The following is a 14,786-nucleotide window of genomic DNA, read 5'->3' as shown; positions in this document are numbered from 1 at the left end:
AGCTCCCTCACTGCTGGCGGGATGGACTCAAAGTGGTAATAACGAAGGCTGAGGGGTCCCATGGAGGGGCCTGTGGCGACCCCATTGTCATCCTCTTGGTCCCCTAGAAACGGGTCAGAGCTGGGACAAAGTGTCATCTCCCCCATCACCCACCTTTGCATCATGGTGCCTGCAGAGACAGTGGGTTTCCGGTGCCTCTGTTCTGACAGTGATGCTTAACTCCAGCTGTGGGTGACAACTGGGGATCTCAAAATGCTGCCCCAACAGGGTGGTCCTCACACTCTCTCGGGGGGGCGGGGGGGTGGTCAGTTGATGCTCTGCGTTACATTTCAGATGGACGAAAAGCAAGCGTGGAGAGGGGCTTTATTTAAGAACCAGGGGCAGCAGGCAAAGGAGGAGAGCGTCCAGGCAGCCCGCTTATTTCCCAGACTTCTCATCCCCAACGTCGGCGAGTTCTAATATTGAATCTTTGTCTCCCGAAAGCCCCCACTGTCTCTAGTAACTATTCTTCGAAATGGTCAAGATACAGAATCTGACTTACAGAACTTAGAAGGAAAAACCCCAAAGGAACAAAAAAATCAAGCCAGCTCTCAGAGAAGGACATTTCGGGTTGAGTTGGCAGCCCTGGGAACTTCAGGGGATCAAGAGTCAGTTTGCAAATTATTCAAAGGAAAAGTGTTAACATTGCCATTTCACCCCACAAATAGGCCCCAGAGAGAGCTGGTCATGCTAGGAAAGTGTCTGTCACTAAAGATGAGTGTGTTATGTGCTTAGGATTTTTGACACCTCAACTACGTGGCTATATTTCAGGCTTCGTGATCACTCACACTGTAGATGAAGGTAACAGAGGAGACTCAGAGAATGTTCTTTAAAACAGGGGTCCCCAACCCCCAGGTCTCAGACTGGTACTGGTCTGTGGCCCGTTAGGAACCGGGCCGCACAGCAGGAGGTGAGCGGCGGGCGAGCGAGGGAAGCTTCATCTGTATTTACAGCCGCTCCCCATCGCTCGCGTTACTCCCTGAACCGTCTCCCCCGCATCCCGCCACCATCCGTGGAAGCACTGTCTTCCATGAAACCGGTCCCTGGTGCCAAAAACGTTGGGGACCGCTGCTTTAAAAATAATACATACGTTTGGCTACTGTGGGTGGATGCTGTACGGTTAAGTAACGCACATTCCTCAGGGGTAAGTATTTTCTTTGCTCATTTGGGCATCTAGAAATAAAGAGATGATAAATAGGGGGGAAAAATCAGTTCTGTTTTACGAAAAAGCATTGGAAAACAATACGGAAACTAGAAAATGGTGATCATTTTTATAACCAAAGAGCACTGTTTGAAAATCCTGAACATGGGTACTATCTTATAGTTGGATATAAATATTTTCTGATGAGCTTTTCCTGTGTTAGAAACGCGTGGAAAAACAAGTCCTCGATTCAGTTTTTCAGGTCTCGTCACTACTTCCTGGTGCTTAAAGACAAGTGCTGATCCTTGTGTTGATGGGCAATTAGCAATTCATCCCTTAGATCAATGTGTTTAAAATTGGCTACACGAGGTGGATTTTCAAAGTAACACAGAGGGATTTAGTCCCTTGATTCCCATTACTTGAGTCAGAGCTGTGAGTCTAAATCCCCTTGTAGCCGACCCCAAATTCACCCCCTGCTGCCTCAAGAGTGCCAATTAAATAAAATAAAAACCAAAACCATGGTCAGAGGTAATGCGTTTGAGAACAGAGTTTTATCATTTTCCTCATGCCAAGCAAACAAATGGACCCGTCTGATGACATATACAGAAGAATTCGGTTTGGACAAAGAGAACACAAATCTCAAGTCTGAACATTTCTTGTGCTGTCAGGAAGTTGTAATATTGAAAAACTGTGCTCTTCTGGGAATGGGAAGACAAGGAAATAAAACTCTGGCTCCAATTTGTTGGAAATGCAGTTCATGTTGTTGTTTTCTTTTTTTTTTTTTCACTTTCATAAAAAAAAAAAAGCCTTTCAAGACTCCACTTGATCCAGGTTTCATCGAAAATGGTTTACTTCTTAAAAATAGGATTCTGATGGGAACGGACTTCAGCTGAGTAGTAGGCAAAACTGCATAAGGGAAAGACAGTTCTTGAAAGACTATTGGGCGTTTCTTAGCCCAAACCACCTCTGAAAGAGTATTAAGCTCAGTGGTCTCTGGAGCAAGCAAAGCCAAGGACCCCGGCCAGGTCATCTTTGGGATGAGGCGGTCTCCATGGTGACCGGAGCTAGGGTTCTGCTGTCGTATTTGAATCTAAGGATATAGGCTGGGTAAAGTGAAGTAACTGTTTTGTTTCTGTGGCTGTTTCTGCTTCTTTGTTTAGTTTAGTTTGGGGAGAAGGGGAATGAAAAAGGAGGGAGAGAAGAGTAAAAAAATGAGGTTAACAAAAAACCCTCCCACATCGGGGGGGATACATTACGGAAAGCCACTGGTCTAATATGTCTATCTCTGTTAGTTCAAAATTCTCTCATTTCACTCAACCAAATATTGCCAGCATTATTCCACCATGTTGGTTAGAGTTGGAAAAACCAGGTAGACACAAGTCAGGGAGTTAACTTCTGTCATTATGGAATGATGAGTCAAACAGTGTCCCAGGGCTACTGGTTGGACAGGCATCAGTAAAGTCATCAAAATAAACACCTCAAGCTTCCTATGCAGTGTTTTCTGGGACAATGGGGGTGTGTTCTCACCCATGCGTGTGCGTTTGTATTCTCACACATGCATGTGTGTGTGTAAATATGCTGGGAAATGGGAAAGACAAATAGTAAACTATACTTACAATAAAGAAAAACATACTTTTTACCCCCATGAAAAATATCAGACTTATTAATGATAATCTGTGGAAGCGCCATTTAAAAATTTTATGAAACAAGAAGGTCCATTCTAAAGAGATTATGAAATGGGGACCAGAATGCTTATTTGAATATATTTTTGATTCTGAAGTTTCCTTGTAAAAATATTCACAGAAATTGGTGGACATTTTTTTTTTTTTACGTACAACTCGATGCCTCTCATTTATAACATAAATCATTTAATGTAACATTTGCAACCTTAGAAAGGCAGACATAGTTAATCCAAGTCAGTTTATAAATTCCAATTTCACATGGATTAAAAACTGCAGATAAATTAAGTCACAATAATATCCTGTACATGCATTAAGGCTGGTGACTGCTAGAGTGTCTTGGGTATCTACAGACAGGAAATCACACACAGATTACTGGGTCTGAAGAGTGTCTATGTCATTTAAAAAAATCTTGCTTTTTTTTTTTTTTTTTTGGTGATACAGATTTCAACAGTAACTCTGGAAAACTGTGAAAAATGTTATTTAAAAATATATATGTATATACTACTGCACAGTTTCAAAGATGTGGTTCATAAATAAGGTTGGCTGCACTGATCAATTTGGTAACAATTACTGCACTTCTGAGGTGATTGGAACACGTAGTGACTTATACTCAATATTAGGCACTAGTCATATCCTTCAGGCGTACTACAGTTTTATGTTAGCTGTATTGTACATATATATTTTTAAACGTATGCATTTATACAAACTGTGTATTATGTATGGGATGTCAGAAATGTACACATCACTGTTATATAATACACACATCATCGTTGCACATACGAGGGTACGTTTTAGTGCAGAAGGCTCATTGCATTGATTCCATGTGTTCAATCTAGTACACAATTTGTCAACTCTTCAGTTTTTTTTTTCCAGTACATTCCTCTTTAGACAGTGGGTCCGAGTTTCCCTTTGTGATGTGAAAGTTTCCAGCAGTGTGTTTTAACTGAACCTCTCTTTCCAAGCACAATTCTGCACATGAGTCTGATCTGTGTCGAATGGTAACAAATCCCACATTTTGATCAGGAATATATTTGGGTTCCTCTCTTTCAAAGGTAACTCTAACAATTGTGATCCAGGTCCGTTCAGGTCATGGAGGGATAAGGCCAGTTGAACTTGTACTGAACTTCTGATGAAATAATGTCTTCAAATAGAAAAAAAATGATGATAGACATTCTACGTTCAAAGGGGAGACTCTCTAGAAGGATATACAGGAAAAGGATGATACAGGATATACAGGAAAAGGATATACAGGAAAAGGATGAGCAGTGTTGTCTCTGGGGAGTGGGACTGAATACTTCCTACTTTATACTTCTCTGTATTGTTCAAGTTTCTACCATGAGCATGTATTACTTTCATAACCAGAAAACACAAGAAAGGTATTTCTACTTTGAACAAAGCTAACTAAAAGAAACCAGCAACAATCAGAAGATGCTTCCTTATCAAAAGCATCAATGCCAAAGCAAGGAAAAACCACTGCCATCACTGCCCCCAACATGCTCTACCAATGAAACAAAAGACACTGAGAATGGCGTGCTGTGACGGCCCCCAAATGACCAGCTTCACGTTTTGCTGGAAACGTGGCCCACCGAGTGCTGACGTGCTGCTGCTCGCACAACTAGCCAGAGGTCACCTGTGTGTTTAAATGGGTTTCACAGGTGAGCACATCACGTGAACACCACCACGAGGCCTGAGACTGAAAGGTGGGGAAGACCAGAAAAGCACCCCAGGCATGCACCATGGACCTTGGGGGCCATCCCTTTTTGTGAGAGTCTGAACATTTCATCAGAATTCAGCAGGAGTGAGTACAACTATGCCTCAGTCTTCCTTCCAGAAAAAAAAAAAAAATTCAAAATGTCTTAAGTGAGACTCCAGTGGGATTGGGAACTCTAGCAACAATTAGTGAAAGGAATGTCAGAAGCACCTCAGTTGAATAAATGTAAAAAAGAAGTACTGTTAATATTTCCAGATGCTTGAAGGCCAACGCCAAATGCAAATTGCACAAAGCCTTCACTTGTTCATTTAAATGAATTTCAAATCACCAAAGCTACTCAATCCTTTGTAAGGTTTTAAATCAGTGCTTAGAGCTAGGGGATGACAGCAATCTTATTTCCCACCTACAGATCAGGCTGACAAAGACATTAACATTGCAACCAAACCAATAAGACCATCAGTATCTGTTATAAACGTTTTGTGTTCCCATCACCTTGAAACATGATTGTTCCACATATCACATCACCTTTCTCAGGCCGTCTTGGGGCAATTTTGTCAAGTGAGAGGCCTCAAGGTCATTGTTTTTGTTTTTAAAGTATAGGAAGTATATCCTCTTTTCCAGGAGTTTTTCTTTTTTTTTTTTAACCAATATTTTTATACCCAAATATATTTAATAAGAAGAAGACCAAATCTAGGGTATGACGAGAGACAATAAAAGAAATAAGTTTCAGACAAAAACTGTAAACAAAGATGTCAAAAAAACTAAAATGTAAACTTAATTAAAAAAAAAAAAAAGAAAAGAATCAAGGGCGAGACGGAAACATACCAGACTGGTCGTTGCTACCCCAGACAGGACTGCGATCCTTGCAGGAATAACTTATTCTGTAGAGTAAGCAGCTTGCTAATCAAAGCCTGAAACACATCGCCCAGATCAAAATGCATTCAAGGCCCGCAGTGGCACTTCCTCCAAGAGTGAGAGGATTAGATAGAATCATGATAGCAAATAGTTTTTGGCCTGAGAAGCAACAGATACAGACCCGAGTGAACGGACGTCCTAGGTAATGTCCTCATCTGGCCAAGAAAACTGGTAAGAAAGCTATCATGGAAAGAAAACACTTGAAAAATATCGGCCGACAGACACCACGTGGCTCCACAGCCCCTGGGTCACAGTGGCAGGAAGAAGAAACACATGTGCCGGGCGGGCTCCTGGCGTGTGCAGGAGATTTCAGTTACTCACTGAGCCCCCCAAAAGCAGTGGTTGCTGCTTTCATGTTGGTGAATTTTCAAAGACACTGAAGTTCTACCAAATCTCAGTGTCATGGTCATACTATTTTGCGGGGCAGGGCAGGGAAGGCCCGTGGGAGTCAATTCACTTGCTTTCTAACACGTTTAGTTGACAGTAAAGTTGGCTGGAGGGGGCAGGTACTAGACAAAAGGCAGGGTATTTGGTAACATGCAATCTAGTAAACGTCCACAAAAATAACTGACTTATTTTCATTATTCAATTACCCATGAATACACACAGTCAAAAAAATAATAACTGGGGGAGAGTATATTAATACTGAAAGTAATCAAAAGTATAAGAACTAAGATGATCTTAAGTGGCAGTCAAAAAGCTTTTGGTGTGCTGTATTGCACCTGGTTCACTAACCCATGAGATTTTCGTTGAATGTTCTAAGAAGTCATGGTTTAGCTTTGAACTAGAAAGTGTGTGTGTGTGTGTGTGTGTGTGTGTGTGTGTGTGTGTGTAAGCGAGTTTTCTCTAATCAGAAACGTCTGATCACTTTGTCTAGCCTGGGATTATGGAAACTAGACAAAGGAAACGTGTTCTAAAGAGCTGTGTATCTCACACACTTACACAGGCAGCTTTTCTACACCCACACATACAAACACACATGCCCTGGGAGAAAAGACCATTGTTCGATGCTGAGAAAATATTCACCGCCGTTTGAGAAATGCTGTGGCTGGGAACTTCAGGAGCACAGTGTCCAGAAATGTTGAGCCGTCCGTGAAGACAAGAGTGCCCTCCAGCCCGAAGGCGGGGCCCCTATGTCAGGTGGGTGCTGTTCCGCAGCCAGTGCAGGCCCTGCTGGGAGTACTGGACCAGGTGCTCCATGCTGCTGTGCAGGGTGACTGGCCCCATGAGCAGGTCCAGGTCATTGAAGAATTCTAGGGGACAGAGAGGGTCGTTAGAGGGACACGCACTTGGTCCTCTTTGTAAATCAAGCCTTCTCTGTCCCATCACTTGACATGAGCTCAACCTAACAAAATAAAGCCCCCGAGAGCTCACCTCTATCCCAATAATCCCTCAACTGGCGACTTCTAATTCAAACGAGTGACATTTACAATATTGAATTTAATGGATGCTGTGTGTTTTACATGTCATTTTTTCACTGTTCTGTAAGTACACTGATTTTAATAGATTTAACTCTTCATGTTTAAAATATATACATGTATATAGACAGAGAGGAAAAATATGTATTTTACTGAAATAGTTCTGAATAAACAAAGGAAACATGGCATGGCAAAACCAAACAAGCAAACCAAAGCCAAATGAAGGGCATTTGTTTAGCCAAAGAGCAAAGAAAATGTACTTCCTCAGGCTGCATTCTCCTTGTGCAGTAATGCGTCCCACCCTGAACTTGGCCTGCAGCTCTGTCATCCCTTACACTGTCCTCAGCTCTGCTATGTGCTGAGCCCCTGTCGGGGGAGGGGGGAGGGTGGGAGTCCGATGGAGGAGGCTCCAGGCTCCTGGAGACAAATCAGAGGCGGGTTTTTCTTTCTTTTTTTTTTTTTAATTTTATATTTATTTATCCGGCCGCACCGTGCGGCATGCGGGATCTTAGTTCCCTGACCAGGGATTAAACCCGTGCCCCCTACAGTGGAAGCACGGAGTCTTAACTGCTAGACCGCCAGGGAAGTCCCTCTTTTTTTTTTGAAGCATCCAGCTTGTTTAAATTGTCTTTTATTTTTATTTTACTGAAGTATAGTTGATTTACAATGTCGTGTTAGTTTCAGGATTCAGTTATACATATTCAGTTATATATCTATTTTTTTTCAGATTCTTTCCCCTTATAGGTTACTACAAAATATTGAGTAGTTAGTTCCCTGTGCTATACTGTAGGTCCTTGTTCACAGATGGGTTCTGAAACACCTCTACTGAGGTCACCTTCTAGTCCTTGGACATTCTCTGGGTTTGTCCTTTCCTTAAACATTTATTACTGCCAAGGCACTACACTAGGTGTAGGAGGGCAGAGGCAGGGGGTACACCGAGATGAAGAATGTAGGCTCTGCCATCGCAGAGATCACGGTTTGGTGGCTCAGAGACACGAATCAATTCATGTGGCTGCCAGGCTGCCCTAACGGGACCACTGAACAGCACTCCTTGAAAGTAAGAAGCTGGGAGTATTCTTTCAAAGGTGCTCTTGTACGTGCTGAATGAGGTCCTGCTGGGGAGGCTCCGAGAAGGGCCGGGAGGACAGCGTGGCAGGAGGTCAGGAGGAGAACAAGGGAGGAGAGGCAGGTCTGGGGAAGCTGTGTGGACTTTGCACTCGATGTGCAGCTCTGCTGAGGGACGGCTGGCAGCAGCTGGCAGTGCCATCTGGAGCCTGGCCTGCTCAGGCTTCTCCCAAACTGACCGCAGACATTTGTACATTTGTCCCTTCTGTTTCATCCACTTGTGACACATCCACCCCACTCCATCTCAGCCACTCAACTACTGTTTGCTTTTCAAAATCCTGTTCCGTGCCAGCTCCTTTGGCGAGCCTGCTGGGCTCAGCCCCTGGCACTGACCTCCTTGGCACCCCACTGGATTTTCAGGGTGCATCACCGCCGCACTACTGTTATATCCTGTCTGGTTTCATTATCAATTTCACGTACTCAGGCCTATCTGTGCCACTGGTTCCTCATCTCATCATGGACATCCTGATCTTAGCCGCAGAGGCACATGTTACCATGGGAACAAAATTTGCATTTAATGGCTTGATAGTGAGCTCAGATTCACACTCTCACCCAGCACTGGAGAAAGAGTAGTAAATTGGTATAATCTTATGGGAGAAAGTTAATAATATACCAATACATATCTTAAAAGAATCTATACCTGTTGACCTCCACATTCTACTTCTACAACGCCCTCCTATGACAGCAATTAGAAATATGAACAACGATTGACATGAGGATACTTATCGTAACGTTATTTGTAACAGTGGGAAAAAATTGGAAGTAACACAAATGTCCAACAACAGGGGAATGGTTTGAGAAATCATGATACTTATGATTGCATACCTCTGTTTTGAAAGTATTATAGAGTCATCATAAAAGGTGTTCCTGAATGAGTTAGTGACATGAGAAAATGCCTGACATAATGTAAAATGAAGAAAAGACAGGATGTAAAACTGTATATATACTATGATCTGATTTTGGTAAAAATCGTGCATATTTGGAGAAAACGAGAAGCAATTTCAAAAGGTTTTTTTTTTTCAATAGAATGTTAATAGTAGTTATTCCTTAGTGACAAGATTACGGATGATCAAAAAATTTTTTTCTCTATAGTTTTTCTGTACTTTACAATTTAGCCACGGTAAACATGCATTCCTTTTGTAATCAGTAAAAACAAACATTATTTAAAAAGAAATAGAGCTTACCCATCCAACACGTTTTTTTTCAGTTGTAAGCAGCTATCACTTCAATAGCTAGCAACATTCATACTCATCAGTTAATTAATTCATCCAGTATTTCAGATCCCCAACTGTGTTCTAGGCACTATGCAGGTCTTAGGAATACAGAGTTGAATAAAATGTAATCCCTACCTTTAAGGAGCTCACTGTCCGAAGGAAAAAAACATGTGTGTGTGTTTATCTATATAATTTGTGTCTGTATCATTGGTACCTATATCATCTCTATCTCCATCTCTATCTCTGATCTTTCCCACAGTATAGACAGTTTCTACTATTTCTTCTTTGCCCGCTGATGCCCAAGGATCGGGGTGTCCCCCTGAGCTGTGGCTGAACTATGCACACACTCCCCAGAGGCACACACACCTCTGTTCTCCTTGGCCAGGTTGTCCGCCATCTCCCAGTAGTCATAGCTGTGGAGAATGCTGTTGGTGATGCTGACGTGGTTGGCTGCCATCTGGTGGATACGCTGTGGGATGCTGACGATGGTTGATGGGGACAGGGCGTTCCCATTGGAGAGGCTCCCCTGAGATCCCACGGAGCTGGTGGGAGAGGGGTTGGGAGACATGGGGGATGGGGTGCCAGTGCTCCTGGAAGGGGAGAGCATAGGAAAACAGGTGGAGAGGTTGGTAGGGCAGCCCCTCAGGGCACTGTAAACAGAGGAGCACCTTACCCAGTGTCATGCAACACCTCATTTATCACCTTCACTTTGGAAAAATGAACTTACTTTCCACTGGCCCCCCATGGAGATGGGGCTTGGGCAGCTTTAGATGAATTCTGCAGGAAAATAAAAACATTGACAGTGAGTACCATCTGCTTGAGTTTAAACAGCCCACAACAACGTGTTCTCAGGTGACCGCTGAGACAAGTAATGGCTGACGCTGTAGATAAAATGCAGATTCACAGAAATTGGATCTGGGGAGTTTTTAATTACCAGGCTATTGGCTTCCTCTCTGCAAGATAGTGGGAGGCAGCTGCCCCCTCCCACTGACACAATGAGAATGTCTTATTTTTAAACGTAGGGCATATTTGCAGAAATTGTTGACATATATTTAATGCCTGAAAATATATGAGACATCAACTGTTACCATTTTTTTTTTTTTTTTTTGCGGTACGCAGGCCTCTCACTGTTGTGGCCTCTCCCGTTGCGGAGCACAGGCTCCGGACACGCAGGCTCAGCGGCCATGGCTCACGGGCCCAGCCGCTCTGCGGCAAGTGGGATCTTCCCGGACCGGGGCACGAACCCGTGTCCCCTGCATCGGCAGGCGGACTCTCAACCACTGCGCCACCAGGGAAGCCCAACTGTTACCATTTTAACTTACGAAGATTAAAAGTATTTCTCTTAAAGGAAGTTGATCTTGAATGTTTCTAAAAGAACAGATTAAAATGTATTTCCTTAACAACAGTGAATTCAAAAATTCTGATATATTTAAAATTCTGATATAGGATATGTTGCATGAGCCAGTTGTTTGCATCAGGCATTTAAAAGACATTTTCGCCTTTGGCAAGGAAAGCTTCTCAGTGTACAGATAGATTCCCTCCCTGAGAGCCCAATAATGCTTTCTTGGACGTAAGTCTATGAGACTGTTAAGGAGAAAATGGACTTTATAATATTGAATTTTCCCTTCCAGAGACAAGAAAATAGCCTCAGCCTGGTTCCCCAGAGACAGAGTGTTTCTTTTGGTTAAAAAGAACTTTAGGAAGTGGTGACTGATTTTTAGTTTTTAGTGGAGGTGTCATCAAAATGGTAAGAAATGGCCTTACATGTGGGAATTTGGCAAAATCACCGTCAGGCCTCTTCCCCTACCACTAAAGTCCTGTGACTATAAGAAAAACATGGGTGGGGACAAAGGCCTTTTGTTCGGAGCCAGCTGTCCTGATAAAACTCATTTTTTATGGACCAGTTATCACTGTTTCCTAAAGGTTTCCTAATCTCTGAACTTTAAGTAGTATTTAAATAGCCTTTGATTTAGGGTCTCTACCAATACCTTCTGGGGGAAGCTCTGATATTTAATTTGTATCCTCTATTCGTTCTGTACAGTTTCATGGACTGCCTACAGACATTAAGAACATCTTGGATCCCTTAATAGTTCTGCTGTAACCTCTGTGGCTTACAGAGTTCAGATTCCTTCTCTATTCAAGCGTTTTGCTTGACTGTAATAACTCTCTTTAGTATTAGCGCTTAGATTCTAAATTTTTCAAAACTACTTATCTTGACCTTAGGCACCCAAAGTAAAGGGAAAGGCTTAGTGTCAGTACTTGTCATTATGACTGATGACCGTCAACGGACCAAGACAGTGGCTTAGCTCCTGGTCACTGCATGCATGACCAGGAAGCAGACAGTATGCTGGGTGGACATCGCCCACGGAATGCCCAGCACAGCCGGCTCATCAGAGATCATCTCCAAGAAGTGGAGGTTGCGGATTAAAGATCGAAAATGATGGCTGTGTATCTGACAAACAGCCGGTGGAGGTAGAAATGGCGTAATTTCTTGTTTCTACGGTCAAATGGGCAGTGAAGAGGCCCAGAAATCTCAGATGAATTATTCACAACAGTACATCAGAGGTTTTCTGGTCTTTTTTCCCCCCTTTTTTCATTCTCCCAGTGAAAATGACTTCATTCCCTGAGATAGGTAAAAGTTAGCACCGTTTGCAATTCTATCCTTATACGTGCACATTGCTACTGTTCTAGTGCCTCTGGGTTCTAACAAGTCATTTCTTACCATTTAAAATAACACCTTTATGAAAAATTATATTAGCTACTGGAGATAGCTAAGAGGAAGTTCTAAGGAATTACTTCTCAGAGGAAGAAGCTCTAAGTGAACATGAGCAATTTATGTTAGCTATAAAGACGGATTTGCTAGGACACTGGGATAGGTAACGGGATCTTCTTTCTTTAGAGGCTATAAAAATACTTGGACACAGGCAGAGGGATAAATTAGATGGGCTCTCAAGGCCATCCTCTGAGCCCTGAACACCACGAGTATGTCATAAATGGGGTTCGTGTGGATATCAGCTCCTGTATTATCCCCAAAGCAATGGATTCTACCTTGAAAATGTCCTTGACAGGGAGACAACTGGGTACAACATGTTGCCTGTTAGCCAGACAGTACCTTGAAATAGTCGATAAGTGCTTTTGAATACTTTACAGCGTGGTCCCTTTTGAGTCGAAACATCCGCCAGTACAGGAGAGCCAGGCATCGGTAACTGCAGCAGAAAAAGAGGAATAGCCCCCGAAAGTGTGAGTGGGCCCTGTGCTAACAAGACTTAAAAACAATCTTGCTGTTCCAGGTGCACTCCAGGTCCATAGCACAGTAGGCATATGACCTTCCTATCTGTTCAATGTAACTCAAAATGTCAAGGAGTTACTCCACAAGTATATCACTTCATATAAAGAAATATGAATAAAAGAAGAATATACATAATTAAAGAATATAAATATGAAGACAGAAAGCAGCTTTACTGCTTCTTTGTGGGGACTGAGGGGCTTGTCATTTCCTTCTCCCACCACTAGGAGACAGTCTCTCTCCATGAGAGGAGGGAGGAGGCTCTAGCGCACAGCTCTCACTGCTTGCTGGGTGAATTTCAGGGCACAACTACCTTATTCTGATTTGCCTTGACACCCTGGACTTCGGGCAGCGGCTTTGCTAAAAGAATAGCCAGCCCTTCCACCTGTTTTTATTCCCTTCACTACCACTGTACTGGACTATAATTAGTTCAAATAAAGTAACGGACATGAATGTATTTTATGAAAACCATACTGGGAGTAGTCACTATTTTATGTTACAGTTTATATATTTGTTATTTACATACTAGTATTCTATTTTATATAATATTAACGAATCATTGTTAATTTATTAATCCTAATAAGGAACTTAAAGTTTGAAAAGAGCACAGAGAGCATTTCCTGCACCATACCCACTTTTTTTTTAACATCTTTATTGGAGTATAATTGCTTTACAATGTTCTGTTAGTTTCTGCTGTATAACACAGTGAATCAGCTATACTTATACATATATCCCCATATCTCCTCCCTCTCATGTCTCCCTCCCACCCTCCCTATCCCACCCCTCTAGGTGGTCACAAAGCGCCGAGCTGATCTCCCTGTGCTATGCGGCTGCTTCCCACTAGCTAGCTATTTTACATTTGGTAGCGTATATATGTCCATGCCTCTCTCTCACTTCGTCCCAGCTTCCCCTTCCCCCTCCCCGTGTCCTCACCATATCCGCTTTTCCTTGGTGCTTTCCACTCCTAATTATTTGCTAACTCAGATCTGGTGTTGACATACTAGAATACCAACATACCAAATACAACTTAATAGTCTCTTAAAATTTTTTTTTCAATTTTAATTTTTCAATTTATTTTAATACAAGTTTTAAAGGTTACTTTCCATTTACAGCTATTACAAAATATTGGCTGTATTCCCTGTGTTGTACAATACACCCTTGACCAAGAGTCTCTTCTTAGCACACCGAACTCTAGAGGACGTGATATTGCAAAACTAATGTTTTCTCTTTTGCGTATGTTGCTGTTGTTGCTGTTATATTATTTTGAGATTCAATTCTCCAACTTGCAGATCCGGTTCTAAAGTGGAGTATGAACCATCAGAGAAAAAGACACTTTGGCCCCCCGTCACAGGAGGAACCAACAGAGAGGTGTCCTGTGATTTGAGGCAGTACTAAGGAGATGTCGAGGGGAAAATTATTATTATTATCATTATAATCGTCATCATTATAGAAAAAAACCTATTACGTGTTGATTAACATTTAAATATTGCTTTTATTATCAAAGTGGGATGAACTGCTCCTCAGTTTAATGTGTTGAGAACTTGAATACATCATCTTGATTCAGTTCTACTAATCCCACATGTAAAGAGACCGATGAATTATCTTGATTGCCTCTAAAATGTTAAACACAAGAGATTCCATTTGGCGCAATTCACATTCAAGTGATTTAAACACAGACTTACCTGATTTTAAGACACACACACACACACACACAGAAAAATGGGTCCTTGTGTCATGGACCTGTTGGTTTTCAATCACTGTGAATTCACCTCATGCCTAGGACAGCAGGGTGCAGGCTCTCCCTGGCCACCATGAGCACTGCCTTTGGTTTGGTGTGTCAGAAGCGCTAGGAAGCCATCGTGCATTTCAGCACCTGGTTTGCCACTGAAGAGGTACGAGGCTGGGGAGGCTATTTTCATCTGATGTGATGCACTTACCATAATGCAGCCAGCTGTTTATCCTCTGGTGTGGCATTGGGGCCTGAGTGGGTTTTTAGTCTCATAGCATATCTTAAAAGAAAAAAGGAAAGAAAAACAAAACATTAAAGCTTTCTTATTAACAACAGAACATCTTCTAGGATGGAAGTTCTCTCTGCCCAATACTTAGTTTTTCATAGTGCTTGCTGACAGTTCTTTCTTAGAAGCCAGCTGAGGCTGCCCCATTTTCTCTAAGCATGACATGATTGTGATGTGACTAGAACAAAATGGCTTTTATGACCATCTAGCAACTTTCTGCCCTTTAACAATACAAGTGCA

The 14,786-nt window shown here is 42.3% G+C and overlaps 1 protein-coding gene across 1 annotated transcript in view; it reads right to left on the bottom strand.

Annotated features, from left to right (window-relative positions):
- Window positions 1-1,992: 1,992 nt before the first annotated feature.
- The window catches only part of AFF3 (ALF transcription elongation factor 3), a 564,600-nt gene continuing 551,806 nt past the window's right edge, over window positions 1,993-14,786 (bottom strand). The window contains exons 18-22 of the mRNA XM_079940200.1: window positions 14,469-14,540; window positions 12,358-12,451; window positions 9,973-10,022; window positions 9,612-9,835; window positions 1,993-6,741 (exon numbers count right to left, since the gene is read on the bottom strand). Of these exons, the coding sequence (XP_079796326.1) occupies window positions 6,620-6,741; window positions 9,612-9,835; window positions 9,973-10,022; window positions 12,358-12,451; window positions 14,469-14,540 (562 nt within the window). The 3' untranslated portion in view covers window positions 1,993-6,619. The remainder of the gene's footprint in view (window positions 6,742-9,611; window positions 9,836-9,972; window positions 10,023-12,357; window positions 12,452-14,468; window positions 14,541-14,786) is intronic.

Source organism: Stenella coeruleoalba (assembly GCF_951394435.1).
Source record: "Stenella coeruleoalba genome assembly, chromosome: 13".
NCBI lineage: Eukaryota > Metazoa > Chordata > Mammalia > Artiodactyla > Delphinidae > Stenella > Stenella coeruleoalba.
Note: the sequence above shows the minus strand (reverse complement) of the source record. Positions and strands in the feature narration are given on the sequence as shown.